At 35.9% G+C, this 20,674-nt stretch overlaps 1 protein-coding gene across 1 annotated transcript in view; it reads right to left on the minus strand.

Annotated features, from left to right (window-relative positions):
• Positions 1-5,909: 5,909 nt before the first annotated feature.
• LOC126248708 (oxysterol-binding protein-related protein 8) overlaps positions 5,910-20,674 on the minus strand; it is a 211,432-nt gene continuing 196,667 nt past the window's right edge. The window contains exons 17-19 of the mRNA XM_049950002.1: positions 15,444-15,605; positions 13,933-14,108; positions 5,910-8,664 (exon numbers count right to left, since the gene is read on the minus strand). Coding sequence (XP_049805959.1) covers positions 8,442-8,664; positions 13,933-14,108; positions 15,444-15,605 — 561 coding nt within the window. The 3' untranslated portion in view covers positions 5,910-8,441. The remainder of the gene's footprint in view (positions 8,665-13,932; positions 14,109-15,443; positions 15,606-20,674) is intronic.

Here is a 20,674-nt window from a genome sequence, read left to right on the forward strand (position 1 = left end):
TAATAGGTTACTGCATTGGAGGGAGAGCGTAACCTCTGTTATCTATTAGCTCTTGTGTTATGTGCCATGATTGGTGGTCACCGGAAAATGAGACATTGGCTTCTGTTTACCAAATGCTGGACGTCGGTCACGTGGCGGCAGTTATTCGCTGGTAGTGCTCATGCCTCGTGTTGACAGTGTGGTCTGTTGGGCTCTGATTGATAGTAGCCAAGATGGGGCAAGTCTAAGTCCATCCTCTCCATTCATGTTCTTAGGGTGTTTAAGTCTTTCAGAATTTCAATGGCCTCTCTGATTTTTCATTTCATCATAATCAGCTGCTTGGCCAATGCACAGGATTCACAGACTTTTATTTCTTCTCTGCAATCTTGCTGATGTTCTGCCACGGCAGATTTGTTGTGTTGCCCTAATCAAATATAGTGCTCATATTCCTGAATGTGCGTTGCTATTGGCCTGCCAGTCTCACAAATGTTTGCCTCTCCACATTTACATTCCACCTTGTAAACACCTGCAGTGTGTAATGCATCCACCTCGTCCTGAGTGGAGCCTGGCATGTCCTTGATCTTGGGACCATCGCAGAAGACAGGCTGCACCCCAACACGATGGTGTTTGCCAATTCGGTCAGTAATGTTTTCCACATAAGGTAAGCACACTGCTGGCTGCAGTTTGTCTATTTCTTGCTTACTTGTATTCGTCAACAAGGCTGTGTGGATTGACTTATGGAGGTAGCTATTGGCCAGAAATGATGTGCGTAGCCTTTTAATCTCAGGTGTTATGTTTTGAGCATCACGTAGGCACTGCACACAGATTGCCAAAGATTACTTGAGTGACCAATGAAATGAACTATATTTTTTAAAATTATGACATAATGGCATGCACAGTGAACAGTAATAACAAAATATAAGGGACACTACATAACTAGAACACACCAGTAGACCCAGAAGGCTGCTGCAACCGTAGCCAAAACGTTGGTTTTTCTCCAGCAGTAATTTTATACAATATGACATGGTACCATACCCAGAAAACTTTTATGTCGACTGCTCTAGCTGCGGAAGCCTTTGCAATTATACTTTTGCCAAAGTTTTCAGATTGTAATGTGATGCAGATAAGCAAAATTAGTCCACATGTGCCCGACATTAATCACTCAACTGGACTGACAGATGTAATAAAAAGGTTAATAGATAGCATTTTTCAAAGTTTATAACTCACAAAAATGGAAGTAATAAATATAAGTATAGGGGTATTTGATCAGAATGCAATCACCCTCACAGTTTCTTTAATTTTTATTTATTAATGCTGTATGCCAAGAATAAATCCTATCTATAGCTGAATCAAGCGTTTGTCATAATGCAAAATGTATTCATGTACAATCGAGTTAGATTTATGTGAATTATCTGTAACAATCTATTTACAGCTCATGGGGATAAATCTGAAATGTAAAATAATGCTTAACCAATGACATTACAGAGTACACATATTTTCCTTTGAAATCAGCCCCCCCCCCCCCCCCAGATTAATGACAGTTAAAGAATAGCTTTGAGTCTCCAATTCAGACCAGAAAGCCTAAGCTAATATTACAATAGCTAATTTATATAATTAATTCATATCACCAATATTGTTTCTGCATTGTCAGCATTCAATCAGACCTCTCTCTTCATCTTAGTTTGCGCTATCTCTGTTAATAAATGCATCATTCAGCCTTGTGGGACCCATGTTGTTGGCTGACCAATGTGTCACCCTCTGCCAGTGGTGGTGTTGTACACCTGCATCATGGGACATGTGGTTAGGACACTACTCTCACAGCCATTAACACAGCTTTTTAAAACTGGAGTGATCTCCTCCTCTTAGAGTAGCTCTGAAATTGTCCTTGTAAGGTCAAGATCACCACTTTCCAGTTCTCTCATCATAGCAAAACTCTTGATAGTATAAGGAACTGACTAGCTCCTGAATGGCAGTCAAACAAATTCACTGTAGAGCTACAAAGGTGGATACTTTCAGTATTGTGGTTATTTCTTTGTATGTATCTGACATCCACAAGTATTGCCTCTTATAATATCCATTGTCTGTATGAAACATCCACTGGTACCCACACCATCAAACAGTGTTCTTTCCTTCAGTTCCTTAGATCAATCAGCTGCTGTGGTAGTCCAAAGACACGGTAACTTCTATGTAAACAAGGTTCTGGGTTTCAGTTACAACCTGGCTCACAGTTTTTACATGACAGGAACTTTCACAACAGTACATACACTGGTACAGATTCAAATATTCATTCTGGGGACCATAATCTTTAGCTGACCTCTACATACCCCATAAATATGTCATATAAATGAGGTCCCAGCTAGATTTTCTACAGGAACAAATAACAAGGTGAAATCTGGGACATTCCAGCTTTCATTTCATGGTGAAAGCAATTTTTAAACTGTGGTGTAGTTTAGCTGTTAGCATATATTATACAGGTAAATCTGCATATCTCAAACTGAAGTGGTTTAGATATATTTCTTTAGCTGTATAGTTTGTCACTGTAGATGTACTGTAAAGTGTGTTGTATGTATACACACACTCTATTAATCGTACAAGTCAAGTTTTATTTCCACATACTGTGCATACGACAAGTCCAGTATCATATAAATGATTTTTAAACAATAGAGTAATTAATGTTAGTCATATATCAGCCAGTCTCTAATTCAGAGCCATTACAGAGTTTCAAATTTGAAGTCTCCTATTTACGGCAATGACCTAACCAACTGTTTTCACACAACTTAGCATTATCAAGGCAATATTACAGAATACAAACAGGAATTAATTCAACTGTTTAATCTGCAGTACAAACACAAAATACAGCATAAATTTATTTTCTTCATGAATATTTTTAAGTACACTGTTTCATTTGTTCAAATCAACATTTCACATCAAGTTTACTTAACAATATGAAGACACAAAAATAAGACATTATTAAATTAAAAACTTGTGAAAGAACCTGCAAGTAATAGACAATAATAAATATTAATGAACCATTCTAGAATACTGCACTTCTGAAAGTTATGTGGTCATTCTAAACACATTGAACTGTACAGGAGGCACTTCAGGTAAGTATATTGTATCAACTGTGTTCATTAGTTTGCTGTTCAAACACAATATGAATCTCAAGAATGAATCAACAGGAACAATAAACTTCTCAGTGTGTTATTTCAATATATGTGAAACATTAAACTTTTTTGTATATTCACTGAATGTGTGAGGATTGTTGCCACTGTTTCAATGCTATGAACAATCAAATACAAATGCTACAAAATACAATTTTATAACAAACTACCAATTAATACAGAAGGCTGTGTATGTCTATGGAACTACGGTCTGGAATCCAGATATAACCTCCTGATCTACATAAAGAATTTTGATTTTAACTGCACAAGAGCACATTTGCTATTAGTGGTGTTTGTAATTTTTAGGCAAACATAATAAATTAACACATAAGACACTGTAAAAACCTACAGAAAAGATTGAAAGAAATATGAAGGATGACTGTTTTGTAAAATAAACAATTGTTGAAGCCTTTTTAATGAGAAACAATGAGGAGTATAGATAAAAAGTGACAAAGACTAGTACGATGCTTTTCATTAATACATATGTTCTCCACCTTTATTATATTTTCCTTTGCATGAACACCATCCACCAAAAATTTCACTGCAAAGACAGTGCGACAGACAATGTTTTAGTAAAAAGATAAAGCTTCCACATGATTTTGTCTCCACTTGGAAGAAGCAGCAAACAAGTTATACAATGAATGCAGCTCTGTTTTACAAATATGTTAGTGCTCTACTGATCTTGATCTCACAACCAGTTCTATTCAGATACTGACTTTTGCTTAGCGGCAGATCCTAATCTCACTGATCAGTGCCTACATATCTGATGGGAAAGAATTTTCATATCATATTTGGAAACAAAATCAACTCTTACTCTAATACAATGAGCTAATTCAAATAACATATCTTAACACACAAAACTGACATGTTAACAAATTACTACAAGGACTTCTCAAAATAAATTTTTTTGCAATGGATATGCGTCATCTCACATATTCACAAAAATATGCACAAGTACAAGCCTGTATATAGAAGTGCTAGGGATTCTATGAGGGAAATTTTGTGTTCATGTACTTCCCAGATTTTATTTTATTTTGTACAATCACCCTACATAAAGATAAGCTAGCAACTGGTATCTTATTTGAGTTTCCCCAAATGGAGTATTTCATTTCATGAAGAATAAAAAATAAAACTGAGGTAGTTAATCACAGTCAATTTGAGAATAACTAATTAACCCCATGTGTTGAGTCCCTAAATAGATTTCTTGGTGCAATACATAATGATTACATCAACAAATGTTATCATCGGATATCGGTGACCTCCATAAAGGGCACATAAAAAAAATAATTCTTTGTTGAGATATCATAATAATATACTCTTGATAGCAAATTTTCTGAGGGTACTTGGAATAATGTACGTAGAAAATAAGTGATAGAAAATCTGGTTCTTCTTATATCAATGGCTAACAATGCTAATGAGCATCTTCTTATGAATTTCGGTATAATATTGGACTTCTTATTAATTATAATGTGGATCAGACATATGGATGTCACAGCAACCAGACACCTAAAGAATATTTACGATAAAGGGAAATGAACTGAGAGGGAGAGTGGGAGTAATGGAAAAACCACAGCAAAAATTACTAATTTGAATGGACAACCAAATTTAGAACAAAATATTAAGGCCTATATGAATAATTATTAATGAAATGTATGTATGTCAATGACTCAGTAAAAATTCTTAATTTTTTATCCATTTGCTTTGAAAGACATATTATCAGCAACTTTAATTCCCATAATTATTACAATTTTCTCCTCTTAATGGCCTCAGATAATCAGGAGAAATAGATAAATCTGGAACCATCTCAAATGTTTATGTTCCATAATTTAATTGGCTGGAGGTAAAAGATCAAATGTGATGTGAATATTGCTCCCATCATTTAAATCATAAGATTGTAAGTGTGTACCCCCTAAACAGTTTCATGAAGCATTACATTAACAGACAAAATCTATGAAATATGTAACAAATGAAGAGTTCAAGTGTCAACTCTCTTGAGTAATCATTCTGCTGTTGTAAGTTGGGTTTATTGTGAATCATACATACAGTGGTAACTGAAGTACAGAACAATCCCATATCAGAAACTATTGTACATTTAGTGGTTTAAATGTAACTACTACCCCCTTCCCCCCTCCCCTCCCCACCCCACCCACCCATGTTAAGAAGTGATTTGTGAGATCATTGATCACTGATGTTCCCAAGTCAATCATCTCAATGCAGCACTTAGATAATGTGTCTCAAATTTTAACAACTACTGTAATTTACTACATTGAACAGTATATACAAAAGCTGTCTTGTATAGTTCCATATCAACACAAAAGAAAATTAAGACAAACAATTTTAAATCTAATTTTAAAATTATATAATTATTTGATACTGGTATTATTTTACTGTTGCAAGAATCTAGGCACGAGGACTCCAAGAATGCACACTACAAAGTTCAAAAGCAAGTGAAATAAAAATGCAAAAAAAAACTCTCAGAGAATAACAGTCTATGTAACACAGTCTTGTACAATATAAAGTGTAATCGGTTTCATTATTATTTGTTATTTGTCAAAACTTTCCACAACAGACAAGAGTTCCCAATTATATGAACACAGTGAAAACTGTAGCCAATCATAGGGAGTACAGGAAAGTAGCTGCACAAAACTGCATGTGTGTGTGTCAAATTTATTATTTTGGATATCATCAGTTACAACTAAGGGAGGGAGGAGGGAGGGGGAGGAGGGGGGGAGCCATGTGCTTTTTAACTGTTTATTAGAATTCCTCTTTTCTACATCTCACTGTTGAAGTAAAATGCATGTTACCATTCTTTACGCCATGCTTTCCATCTACTAACCTACAGTTTTAAATTGATCATCACAACAGTTTTCTTTATTTATTGCATCAGCAGGAGCGTACACATGCACATCTTTTGGACTCTTTGTTAATCATACTTCATGAAACTTCTGTATGTTTATTATTATTGTAGAGAATGTCGTGTCAAACAACGTGTTATTAATTATTTTCAGAATTCTTTTTTCTGTTTGTAGGCCAACTAAAGTTATAATGATGCACTAATCTTACTTCAGATTGAAATTAGAGCAATGTGGAGAATGGAATTTTGTGCTTATTTTTCGAGTGAATGTTATGTACAGTTCATGACTTCATGGCTTACCTATAGGAGTGTCCATATCTTAAAAATAAAAAAAAGTTGTTCATGGTCATTACAGAATATAAAAAAGTGACATCATATACTTTTAGTTTGTGTACTATAAATATTATTTAGTAATTCACTGGATCACTGAAATTAACTGGTAATATTCAATTGGTAAAACAATATAAATGTTTATTCTCTCTACAGTTGTCTGAACAACATTCTAGAATCTTTAATCTGTTACCCTTGTCAGTACAGCTTCCACAACTTTTTTCAGAGAAACCCCATGGCAGTTTTAAAATTAACAACTAAACTTCATGATCAAAGGTATATTTCTCAACCTGTTGTACCCTAGCCTCTTTTCCCCCCATGAACAAAGGTATAATTCTCGCATCTGTTATAAATGAGCTGCTTCTCCCCACATTGTCTGATTTAACTTGATACCAATCAATAATTTTGTCTCCTTGACTCCTTGTGTCCTACTGTATTCACTATCAAACGAGTAATGTTTCAGTGCATATTGATTCACAGTCTACCCACACCAACCATTGTGTGTACCTTATATACAATTTGAGATAGGCCAGTGTACAGTTCTTAATGACTTACCATAAAAAGTAGAAGACAAATGTTTAAATAGAGGTGTCATCTGTTCCTTGCAGTCTCTATTATAATAATAATGATTAAAAAACTTCCCAAGCAACACAGTTTCTGGTAGAATAAAGAAAGATATGTGAACTTGCTATGCTTTCAGGATTTTTCAAATGAAGGTCAGTGAAACCTATTTCTGCTGCTAGCTATCTACTTTTGATATATGAAATACTAATTGCTACATCTAATGCAAAAAGTTTTCTAAGCATTAACTCAACTCTTTTCAGACAAAGGATACACTGTACAGTCACTGATAAAATACACCTCATGATTAACATCTAGGTTTTTTGTGGTTTCTCTTGGGTTAATACAGCAGGCTTTCATCTCAAATATGTAACAAGCATAAAACAACAAGGTCCAGCATTTGTTTAACTTTATATTACAGAATGACAGGTGGCAGCAGCACTACTCCCATTTGACAGGATAAGCAAAGTTACAGGACGTGAAATACAAGATTACAGGATACGAAATAAAGGATGCCTTGTACTTCTGTCATTCACCAATTACATCTCAGAAGTTTTAAAATATCCTACACCCTTACTTGCACAAGACTTCATGTATTTCAAAACACTGAATCATTACACACATATATAATGTATGTGCACATAGCACCATTTACAAAAATTTTTCCTCACAACTTTCTTGCAGCAAGGTAAGACCGAGAAAAAACTAAGATCTGGCTACATAAACAGCAACAAAATAATCACTACAGTGACATCACTGGACTGTAAAAGTAAAATATTAGAGCAAGCACTAGTTAGGTCTAACTGAATATGACATGAGAAAATAGCTGCCGAGCATAGTTTACTAAAAAAAAAAAAAAGAACTATGTAAATATAATACAACAGTACAACAGTGCAATACAGCAAATTTCATTACAGCTTTGCTCTCTCTCTCTCTCTCTCTCTCTCTCTCTCTCTCTCTCTCTCACACACACACACACACACACACACACACACACACACACAAAGCGAGAGAGACAGAGGGGGGGGGGGGGGGGGAGTTGGAAGCACATCACATTTCAGTTTCACTCAGTTGACAATGACACAGAAGCAAGATGCTTGTTTACTTTCTTTCCGCCAAATTTTGAAAGAACACATGTCTGATCATCCATGCCCCTAGACAGACTAGGCTCAATATTTACCACTCTTTCACACAAACACAGAAACGAAATAATATCTACAACATCTGAACAATCTAAGTTCACTGGGAAACAGCTGCACAACAGTCACAGCACATTTTAAATAAAATGTGAGGTACCAGAACATAACTTACATTATCAGCTCGATTTTACAGTGACAGTATTACAAAAATTTACAAATGTTTTATGGAACATACGTGCCATTCAATCTCTCTCAATTTTAAATGCAACTAAAACAGTTCACTATTATGATCAAAGATGCCATTTTGAAACCAAACAAAATATATCACAGAGGGTTGTTTTTTCTTCTATAGCTGTCACAGTAGGTACACAGCTGTGTTAAGCATATGCTCACACAGATATGTCACCCAATAGTAAATTACTTCCACTGAACTATGTAAGAGAAAATAATTGTTATGAAGGACTGAATCACAATAAGTAAAACAGCTGCACGGTATAACTGCCTGTTAAAATTAAGTTGTCTCTCCTTCTCTTGCTCCCTTTGTAGCTTCCCCAACTGCTCTAGATTATGCTGAATGCGAGATAACCTTTCATGCTGTTCTTGAAGATGTGACTGCATTACAGCGAGGCTTTCTTTCACTCTACAAAAACAGAAAGTAAATCAGTTTCTGTTAGCAACACAGATTCAAAGACAGAATAAAGAGCTTGTAAGTGTAGTAGTTTCACACTTATATATGACTGCAATGACCTTTGCACATGTAAACAATTTATGAAATTTTAACTATCAATTTACATCTTTAAACACTAACTTAATCAGTAATTAACTTAGTATTTTATTAAATAATAAAGCAATAATGAGTGAGGCTTAAATATACTTACATTTATTTTATGAAATAATCCCCCTCCCCAACCATGTCAATGATTAGTGACCTAAGACAATATCTTTAATTCCAGGCATACTTCATGGAAGATATCATGACAGCTTGACACTACATAAAAATGAAGGAAGGAATATTAGGGTTTCGTGTCCTGTTGATGATCATGTTATTAGAGATGGAGCACAAACCTGAACTGGTGAAATATGGGGAAGAGACATGGCTGTTAGATATCATGTTAAAGCTCTAACACATTGTTCTATAATTTTAAACAACAATGGTAGCTGCCCCTTTGTCTCAGCTATAGAATAAATGGTTAAAACATTGTGGACAATGCCCAAGCAGGAAGCTGATGGCAGTAGTTGACAATGTGGATGGCACCTGAGCCTGGCTCCTGTTGTTATATTTATAAGTTCGTATCTGCCATTGTGCTTTGTGCTCTCTGTTCCCAGGGTGTGCAAGGAACACTGTCCGCAATCTGCTAGCACTTAGTTACGAGATTCTGAACCATTTGTAGTTCATGACTGCACTTTGTACATTGGCATCTGTATTGTGTCCCATACTACTTTTGGCAGTACTTGTGCAATTTCTTGGTCCCTGTTCATACACTGCTGCAGCTTTGAGTTGGTGAAATTTGATTCACTGTGATGTTTTCAATATCCTCTAAGAAAAGATGCAAGATAGCAGATGAGAGACATGGATGGTGTATAGCTGACTAGCACCCTCCCATGCACACTTTCCAGGTTATTTCCTTCATGACTGCATAACTTGACACAATTTCTATACTAATAGGAACAAATATGGTACACTGATAATTACTACTATGGAACCGTCAAATCACAACTGAATAAAACAAACTTTTTGTGCCATACATGCTTCACTTTTATTCCTTGAAAGGCATCTTGTGTGGCCTGGAAAAGTAAATATTTTTGTTTATCCAATTTAGTTAAATTTGGGATTCTGTATGTATATGTAGGTTATAAACAGTTTTGCCACTTTTTGCATTTTCTGTGGTGTAGTAATAATTTAAGGTTGTACTTACAGATTTTGTGGATGTTGATCTAGAGGTTGCATTCTTGTTCATTTGTTACAGCTGTTGTTGTTCTGATAATTGCTATTTGGAATTTTGGTTTCACATGTCACAGCACTAGGAATTAAACACTCATTCTGATGTTATGTTTTGAATGGTGTTGTCAATTGTTGAATGTTATTGCCAATTATTGAATGTGTGTGTGTGTGTGTGTGAGAGGGGGGAAGGGGGAGAGGGGGGAATGGGGGAGAGGGGAGAGAGAGAGAGAATATGTATTTGTTTTAATATGACTGCATGTTCAAATGAAATTTTTTTATCTCATCATTTCTTTTATTAAGTTCAGTAGATAGTCTGTACGGATGTCAGTCTGGTCATTTATCACATATTCGTTCTCAGCGATGACTTTCTAGATGTGGTAGTTTTCCTGCGTTTATTTAAGGTTGTTTATTATGGTTCTTTTCATATCCTGTTCCATGTTTGTAGGGTGTTGGTTGTGGTGTTCTATTTTGTGCTCTGCAAATGTGCAATAGTTTGTTTCATACTTCCAACACCTAATGTGTTCTTTGTACCACATTTTAAAATTCCTGTGTGTCATGCTTATGTATGCTGCATCACAACACTGACATTCAAGTTTGTATATTCCTGCTCCCTGGAATTTGTCTCTCTTGGTAGTTGGTTGGCTTATGAAGCTGTGTGTCATACCCATTGTTCCTAGCCATTTGTGTGATTTTACTCATTTCCTTTCCATAGTGGAATCCTTTTTATTCTATATAACATGTGTCTTCGTGCTGCAAGCTTCCTAAGCAAACCACCAATTAAGAGAGACAAATTCCAGAGAGCAGGAATGCACAAACTTTAATGTAAAAGTGGTGACGCAGTATACACAGGCATGATACTCAGGAATTTTGAAACATCATACAAAGAATACATTAGATATTGGAAGTATGAAACAAACCATTCCACATTTTCAGAGCACTTAAAACACCACAACCAACATCCTACAAACATGGAACAAGAAATGAAAAAACTCACAATAAACACCCAAGTCAAATGCCTTAAACAAATGCAGGAAAACTACCAAATCCAGAAAGTCATCGCTGAGAACATACATTTGATAAATGGCCAGATACACATCAATACAGACACACTACTGGACTTAATAAAAAAAAATGATAAGATAAAAATATTCCATTTGTACATGCAGTCATATTATAACAAATACATATGTTTCTCTCTCTCTCTCTCTCTCTCTCTCTCTCTCTCTCTCTCTCTGTGTGTGTGTGTGTGTGTGTGTGTGTGTGTGTGTGTGTCTGCCACACACAGACCATAGACAGATGCCACAAAAACACATTCAATAGTTGGCAATAACACTGACAGTTTGCAACACCATTCAAAACATAACATCAAAATTAGTGTTCAAATTCTAGTGCTGTGACACGTGAAAATAAAATTCCAAATGGCAGTTATCAGAGGAACAACAGCTGTAAGAAAGGAACAAGAACACAACATCTAAATCAACATCCACAAAATCTGTAAGTAGGGTTTAAAATTATTACTAAATCATAGCAAAACAAAAAGTGCCCAAGCTATTGATACCCTATTTACACAATGTTCCAAATGTAAGCCACCTTATTATGAAAAGAATAGATTGCTGCTCATGACAGTCACACCAAAAAGACTGCTATACATATAAGCTTTTGGCCAAATGGTCTTTTTCTAAAGTAGAAAACACACACACACACACACACACACACACACACACACACACACACACACACACACACACAGACCTCTGTTTCTGGCCTTCGAGGCTTGATTTTGTCAAATGGAAACTGAATAGTATAAACAAAAATGTATGTATTTTAGGCCACTGAAGATGTCTTACACTGAATAAAGGTGAGAAGCATATGGCACAATAATTCTGTTTTATTCAACTGTAATTAAATAGTCCCAAAGTAATAATTATCAACATACCACAATATAAAATGCAACTGACAACAACAGGACTAAAAAAGTTGAAGATGAAACAAGTTGAAAACCGAAATGGTGGACTGCAATAGAAATTTAATACATTTATTTACTTTCACACTAATAATTCATTTGTGTCTTGTGAATAAGCCAAAACTCTTGACTACTCGCCAAAGCGTACATGCTTCCTAATCCATTTCTTGCTGCCTTTATGAGCTGTGATAGATTCAAAAAGGTAAAAGGAAGGAAGATTAGGGTTTAATGTCATGTTGAAGGTAAAGTTATTAGAGATGGAGCACAATCTTGGATGGGGCAAGGGAACTGACTATGCACTTTAAAAAGGAACCAGCCCAGCACTTGCCTCAAGGGATTTTGGGAATCCACAGGCAACCTAAATGTGGATGGTTCGATGGGGTCTTGAACCACTGTAGCCCTGAACATGAGTTTAGTGTCTTACGACTGCACCACCTCACCTTGTAAAACAAAACAATTTTATCCACCTTACATGTCAACAACAACAACAAACGTATTCCTCATAACTGGCCTGACAAATATATTTCTCATAATTAGTCTAACTGAGACCCACTTTTAAAAATCCACTCATTTTTCATCACTTGAATTCTGTGTTTTTTGCTCCACTTGTTCTCTATGGGTAATTAACAGCTGATTAAGGTAACATTGTTATTGAGGACACACTTTTTCGGGTGTGCAAGACACAAGCATGGTACACAACTGTTTGTTGTTTGTAATACTTTGACTGGGTAGATACCAGGGAAAGGAGGCACAGCGGCGAAGTATTATGGCACTTGATGGTTCTCCCAATTTTTGTGATGACCATCACTAATGCATTTGTGTTTCATAAGAGGAGACAAAACATTGATAAGAGAAACAATGTAACTACGCCATGTCTCTTGTGGAGTTATTGAGTTTTTGTGTTGCATAACAACATACAAGCAACACCAAGAAATGATTTCCCCGTACTGGCATCAGCAGATTTATTTTTGAAAAACTAGAAAGATACTAAAATAAAATCACACTCGACATGTCTGCAAAGTGTGTGCTGATGTCAAGAGGAGTCAGAAAAGAAAAAAAGAGTATAGAAATGGCATTATGGAGTCCAAATTGTGATGTACTACTTGTATGCCTGAATGTTACAAAACATACCATACTACGAAACTACAATTTTTGAAAAATTGTGGTAAAATCGGCAGTCTAGTTTCTCCTATCCGAGGCGTCTGATGTCAGTCTCAATTGTGTTTAACAGATCACTATGGATGAAGTTCAGACTTCTTGGGAAACAGTATGTTACATTTTCCTTCTCAAATTAAAATTAGTATTTTTAAGACCTGCAGGGTAAATACAATGACTGTAAAATCAAAATGAATGAACTTTAAACAAAATTTTAATGGATTTGTCTTTTGAGGTGTATTACGATAGTTGCACAGTTATATAGCAAATAATGTAGCAGTTTTCATGTGGTGCTCCAGATCAAATACATTCTATAAGAAACTCTCATGACACCATTAGATAACTTCATAGTCCTCACATTATTTGCATTTCGCAAAGGCAGGTCTGAGGAATCAGTGGCACAAAGTTAATCATAAACACAATTTCATAATTTCATCTGTTAGTTAAGCTAAACTAGCGCAATCAACTCTGAAGAATATTCCTTTTATGATGATGATGATGATGATGATGATGATGATGATAATAATAATAATAATATTAATAATAATAATATCACCATAACTATCATCATCGGTCCTTCAATTATTTTGTACTATGATGTAGACAAATTATTTGTACAGAAGTATGGGACGCATTAAACCAAATACAGTCCTCATTAAAGGTAATTTATAACTGTTCAAATAATGATCATTAAATATAATATGCCACTGTTATGAGGCCTCCACCATTGTTACATCAGTTCAATGAAGAATTGAAGCATTTTCACTCATCCAGTCACACACGCACACGCCTTCGCCCCCTCATACAAACACAAAATGTTCGTATGTCAAGCATAGTAAGAAACATACCTTGCAGACCCACAAGAACTACTTTTATGCCTTTCAGTGTGGCTGGAATCACTGTGGAATTCTGGGGATGAGCTTCCACTGTTCCTGTCAACTGGACTCACTTGCGTAGAAAGCTGGTGTTTCGATGACTTTATTACTGTTACAGATGAGCGTGATTCTGTTTGACGAAGTGTATTCTAGAAGTAAAAAAAAATGCATTAACACTTTATAAAATCAATCACAACTAACTGTTTATCTGAAAGAAAAAGAGAAAAAAGAGGTTTTAGTTTTTAAAAAAATGTACAGCTATATCTGTAGCCCACAAATCTAGTACATATTAACTCACAAAGCAGATGCTGAATTGTCTTATGAGCCTAAGACTGAAATGGGGAGTGTGTCTCTCATACAGAAAGTAGCTGATCTAATTTTCAAAACACCTAATAAGATATTTCACCTTCCTGCATTATAAGCTTTTATCACAAGTGTGATAAATCTAAAATGAGAGTGATTAGTACAAGCATTAATTTTTCCTTTATATCACTTATCACCTAGGAACAGAACATACTGTAATATGAGAATGTGATCAATGACACGAGGTGCTACCAAAAATTTCTTATAATTTGAAGATTTTGGCTGCCTCTTATGATGCAACCACTGTACAAGTTGCAGCAAGACACTTTACCAATAAGAATGTGAAGTATAATGAACTGTCTGCATTAAGTTGTCTTTCCCCATTGTACATTACCCAATTCAACACACTCAGCCATCTATCTGACTGACACAGATTCTTTCATAAATGGCATACCACTGATTTCAGCCTGCTGAACCCATCAACCCACAAAGCATGTCCAGCTAATCTCCCCCACACACTTGTACACCCCTCTGGAACTGTCTCAATGATAAGCTTAGTACTTCCTGGACCTGTTCCAAAATTTCTAAATAATTTCTTGTTTGGGGGAAAAAAGCACCTTCACTTTACTAAGATTTAAAAATGAGTAATGAATTAAAGGTAATTTATTTCAATATGTTCATGTTTTCTTGATAAGGTGCACAAAGGCAAAACAGTGTTTGCAGGAATTTAATTTTGCAGAGCCAAGAGAAACAGTTGGGTGATCAGGGCAGGTCAAGCTGACCAAGCAAAGAAAAACTTCTGTTCCAAAATTTCTAAATAATTTCTTGTTTGGGGGAAAAAGCACCTTCACTTTACTAAGATTTAAAAATGAGTAATGAATTAAAGGTAATTTATTTCAATATGTTCATGTTTTCTTGATAAGGTGCACAAAGGCAAAACAGTGATTGCAGGAATTTAATTTTGCAGAGCCAAGAGAAACAGTTGGGTGATCAGGGCAGGTCAAGCTGACCAAGCAAAGAAAAACTTTCTTGTTTCTTATCATCACTGACTACTATATTATTAATACATACAATTATGTACTTTTGTCTTATGGTCATTATTGTGTAATTCATATAAATTGAATAATATTGTTTATCAACTTGTATTGGTATGTCCATAACTAAGTGGGTGCTGATATTACCTGAGGATCAACACTGACAATGCTGGCAGTACGAATCATTGGTGTCCTGTGTCTTGTTTTTGTCTGAATTACATAGCTGTATTCATATTGCAATACATCATTGCGGGGATCCCATGGCCGTAGATCAGCATGTTTGTAAACCCACTGGCCAGATATAATATCCTGGAAAAAAAAGAGCTAACATTTTGGCAGAAATTTGAAATAACTGGCATTTATAAAAACCTGGACAATAATAAATTATTCAACAAAAAGTAAGTACCCCAGATGCAGAATCTTGCAATCTTTCACTACAAATTGAGATCTATATGTAAAGGATATCAGAAAATCTTTGAACAAAAGAACTCAGCAACAACACTTTATACATTGCATCATGATATTTCTCCTACAGAAACCAACAACTAAATGGAAGAATAGAAGCACCCACCAAAGATAAGTAGAAGCATAAAAGATATTATCACGATAACACATAGGAAACATGCTTTAAGAGGTAGGATAAAAACACAAATTGGGGAAAATTAAAATAGGAATCATCACAGAAACAAGTACTGTGCTTTCCGTTGCAGAAGCTGGGATGGTAGTAATAGTGACATAAAACTGATAAAGCACAAACAGCATTTATCTGACAACAGCTCAAGTCTAAACTGGAGACATGAAAGATGTAGAAACACAACACTAGCATAAGCACAACAAGCACAGGAAGAAATTTCATTAACTTCAGACAATAAGTTAGATAAGAATTGAGAGCCAGTTCACAATTACTGTGTTATGAAGTGTCAAAAATGAGGAGGGGCCACATTAGTAGAGTAGGAACTGATTTTACTTCTTTTATCACTTTCATTTTCTACTGTTGTAGTCTGCAGTTTTCTTAGCTCAGACAAAAAGAACTTAATGTTTAAGCTGGCTTCGTCCTATTAACCCAGTTCATGCAGTTACACTGAATTAATTTCACTTCCATCACTGATCCACGATCATCGTCCCTGGCTGATTGCAAAGAAACTTTAACAACATAAAACATATTTGAAAACTCCTCCCAGAAATTTAGAAAATACATATGTCATGGTATTTAAGACATTATATTGTTGGAAACCAAAACACTGTCTCTCAGTATAAGGTAAATGAGGACCAACATACATGAAATGCTGTGTGCTGATTTGTGCGCTAATTTGAATAGAGCTCTGTGACAAAAGGGAATACTCTATTAATATAAGAATAAAAAGGGTTTAACTCAGTCAAAATGGTTGAAAAAAGCTTTTTTTGTGTCAGCAACAAAAGCTGCCCTTCACTACTCGTCACTCTCTTGTAGTATGATTGAATTCTCCTTAGCAAGACAACTACTTGCTGGACCATGACCCAGTGTATTGATGAAATTCCTCAGGAACTGACAAATTAACTGACATATTTATCTTTATTTTCAGTCCACTACCTATAGCAGAAAGTTATTTCTGCTCTGATGTTGTCTCATAACAGAAGTGTCATGGACGTTATAGATCTGAAACATGTGAATATAAAACTGTGTGTTGGACACACTGCAAAGTGAAAGATTCAGTCTGGATATTACATGTTTCTTTATCTCAAAAGTATATGAAAATCTGCTAAGCACTTTTGGAATTTGAGCGGCTTCTGAACATATCTTCACATTCCATATGTTCCCATTCAAGTCCTCGCTCACAGGCAGCCAGGTGCGCACAGGCTACAGTGGACAGCATGGACAGTCAGGCTGTAGTGTGTGCAACCGTACCACCCTGTCCTTGTGCCTATGTGAGGAATGCATGCAACAGAGCTATTTGGTAGGTAGCCTATACTAGCTGCACATGCCCGCGAGATAGCTGATGTGTGTACCCCAATGCCATTACCTCGTGGAGCAGCAATGGAACAGCCTTATCTGAAGTGCAGGAAACAACACACTAGTTTTTACTTCAGTGGGTTTTAAACATGTCAGTAATAAGAGACACTGAGTACTGTACTCAACTGACAAGGATTAGAGAAAACAGTAGACAGTGCCATGTTGATGATATCATTTCAACATTTTCTTGCTGTGAATTAGGAAATGCAGAAAACTTAAATATGGTTGGGTATGAAACATCAGTTACTAAGCATTTTGTTGCTTTGCTCCAAGATGACTTTTTTCAGTGTATCTACAGTGCACTGGTTAAGTGGATGTATACTGAAGTCCAGCAAATATAGGAAATTTCTGTTTGATTTTAAGACACTAAACCATAAAAAATGTCACAGTTCACTTAAGAATTTCTTTAAAGTGGCATGAGGATCTATTGCCATAGGCAAACTGAACACAATTTGTGTGCCACATGTATACAGGATGAATTTTATTTGTAGATTTTTTTTTGTCTATCATGCTTAGATCCACAAAACCTCTCTCACGTTGCTACATGTTCATAGAAGTAAATTGAACTGAAACACACCAGTTGGGAGTTGTATTATCAAAGTTTTGTTTAGGAACACACTAAAATGTTTGTGGCTTCTTTCTAATTATAAGCTATCACCAAGTGGTACATGATACCAACCTTGATGGTGTGTAAAGATGAAAACTGCAAGTTGTACAGAAAGGGTCTTTCTATGGACTGGTACTGCCAAAATGGATTGCATCCCAGTCTTCAGAAATGAAGGTTATGAGTGTTCACAGACATGGAAGTTATATTTTACATAGTATCACAGAAATGACGTCACGCAATTGTCCTAGGAGAATTTCTTTCTATCCACATTATTGCCACTATGGCTCTACACAGCTACCTTGACACTGATGTGGAAGCTACATTGCATATTCACATCAGATGTGTTACATAAATATTACAAACCTTTTAAACTGATAGAATTGCCTTTACCACAAAATACACATGAGTAAAAAAAAAAGTTGAGAATGATGAAAATTTACATTCAAGGGTACAACGGTGTTCCGAAAAGTAACAACTCCATCCCCCCCCCCCCTCCCCCCTTCTCTCAATATTGATTGAGGTATTACATGTCATGCATCTTACTTAGTCACCTTTCTTGCTTCACTGATGCAAGTTGCAACCCTCTGCCAGTACAGGGCTCCAAATTGTAGCATGCAACTTGGCAGCGTGTAACTTAGCTACGTCAGCATGTGAGAAACAGCATGCTGTAATTGAGTTTCTAACTGCAGAAAACTGAAAGCATGAATTTGAAGAGTTTTTACACATATTGAGCACACTTTCCTTTAGCATGTCACACACTAGCACTGCAACCAAACAACAATCCCATGCCTTAGGTTCACTGTCATCAGTCATTCTCCATACAGTCCCGACTTGGCCCCATCTGATTTTCATCTGTTTCCAAAATGTAAAGAACACCTTCGTGGACTTCACTTTGCAGTGATAAAGTGGTGCAAGCAGAGGTGAGGTTGTGGCTGCATCAACAATGTCAAACATTCTACAGTGATAGTACCAATAAACTGGTCTCTCGTTGGGAGAAATTTGTTTGTTGTCAGGGTACTACGTTGAGAAATAAATATGTAGGCATGAGAATAAAGACATAGAATGTTAATAATATTTGTTTTCTTTCAAAATCTTTGAGAGTTTACACATAAGAAATTTGGAGGCATTACTTTTCAGCACATCTTCATAGATTCTTCTCACTCGGAAAAAGTAAAGAAAATCAGTATTTTGAGTCATTTTAAGTTGAACTAGAATTTTCAAGTTTGGAAGAACAACAGGAAATTTGGAAACGGTGTACAAAATGGATATTATTTTGCTGAAATACCTGAACCAACAAAGTGCCTCTGAACTGGCAGTTATAAAGACTAAATAAGAAAGCTGTCTATGTTAGCATTATTTGTGGAGATGATTATCTATATTTTATCAACAAGTATTTCAAAAGCTTTCTGAAGACTAAAGAAATCATCATCAAGTGCCACTAGTGTGTGAAAAAACAATGTGGTCCACATGTTAACATATTTACACTTAACTGACTGTATCTAGCTGGTAATTGTGATACCTTCACTTATAGAAACATTCACAAGAGAAACGTGCTAACACACCATAACAGTGCTACAGGAAGACTCACATCTCTCTACACAAGTTTAAAAAATTCACAACATCACACCTCATCAACATAAAACTTGCTCTTTTTAAGTTATGACAACCATATTGCAAATAACAATAAAACTTGAGCATTGGAAATAAAGCATGTGGGTTTCAAAATTACTGCAATGCACTTTTCAATTGTATAATCAATCTCAGTTTACAGCCAGGAGCTAACTGTGCAGGAAAATCAAATATACATGAATAGAAATCAACATGCTGATATGTGCACTATGAACAACAAAATACAGTGTGGGCTGTAGGGTTGTTATGGAGTATTATAACAATTCCTGGCAATACCAGATGTTACTTGTGAACTATGCATGACAGTGATGCTGCTAAAATGGTCAGCAGTACTGAACATTGACATCATCATCCTCTCATTATGACCTCAAAAAAGAATGTCTTGATGGTACAGTCCAAAATCAACATGACTGCCATTATTCATTCATCAAAAATTCATAACTCTTTGATGAAACTTTATGATATTCATTTGATTGATATTTAAGCTTCTGTTCATATACTCATCCTAGATCCCATCAATTTCAACTGCTTAATTTATAATGTTGCTCCATTAGAGGTGACCCAACTCCAGATGGTTACACTAGCCTTTTATCAAGTACGGTTAAGGACCTGTTAACTGATGAGAAGCCAACCTGATAAAATATTCTATATCAGAAACCCCTACTGTGAAGTTCAGAACAGTGTCAAGATACAAATACTCATTAGTATGGACATTTAGTGCGCAGTCTAAACCCCAACCTTTGCTAAGGACTTATCAGTATTGTTGTCAATAGAGTTATGCATGGTACAAGTTTTAGCCTGCCCAGCCTGTGTCTTGCAGCCTGTAACATACAGGACACAGATGAGACCAGCTGGCTTGCTGGACAGCACAGCTGGGTGCAACCTGGACAGACCAAAGTGCCTTGCCAGTCAGTCGGTTCCTCAGCCCACCAGGCTGCACACCAAGGTTACTCACTGAGCCACTCTGCTGTTCTGTATTTATCTACAAAGCCAGGTCTCCTTTATTGTTATTTTAGCTACCAGGAATTGGCAGGTTGGCACTTGTTTCCAAGAATATCAGAGCTTCCATTCTTTACTGTAGTGCCAGTTTTCCTTTTTTACCTCTAGCCAGTTATAGGTTTTTTATCATTAGAAGTGTGTGTGTGACAATAA

Source organism: Schistocerca nitens, chromosome 3 (genome assembly GCF_023898315.1).
Source record: "Schistocerca nitens isolate TAMUIC-IGC-003100 chromosome 3, iqSchNite1.1, whole genome shotgun sequence".
Taxonomy (NCBI): domain Eukaryota; kingdom Metazoa; phylum Arthropoda; class Insecta; order Orthoptera; family Acrididae; genus Schistocerca; species Schistocerca nitens.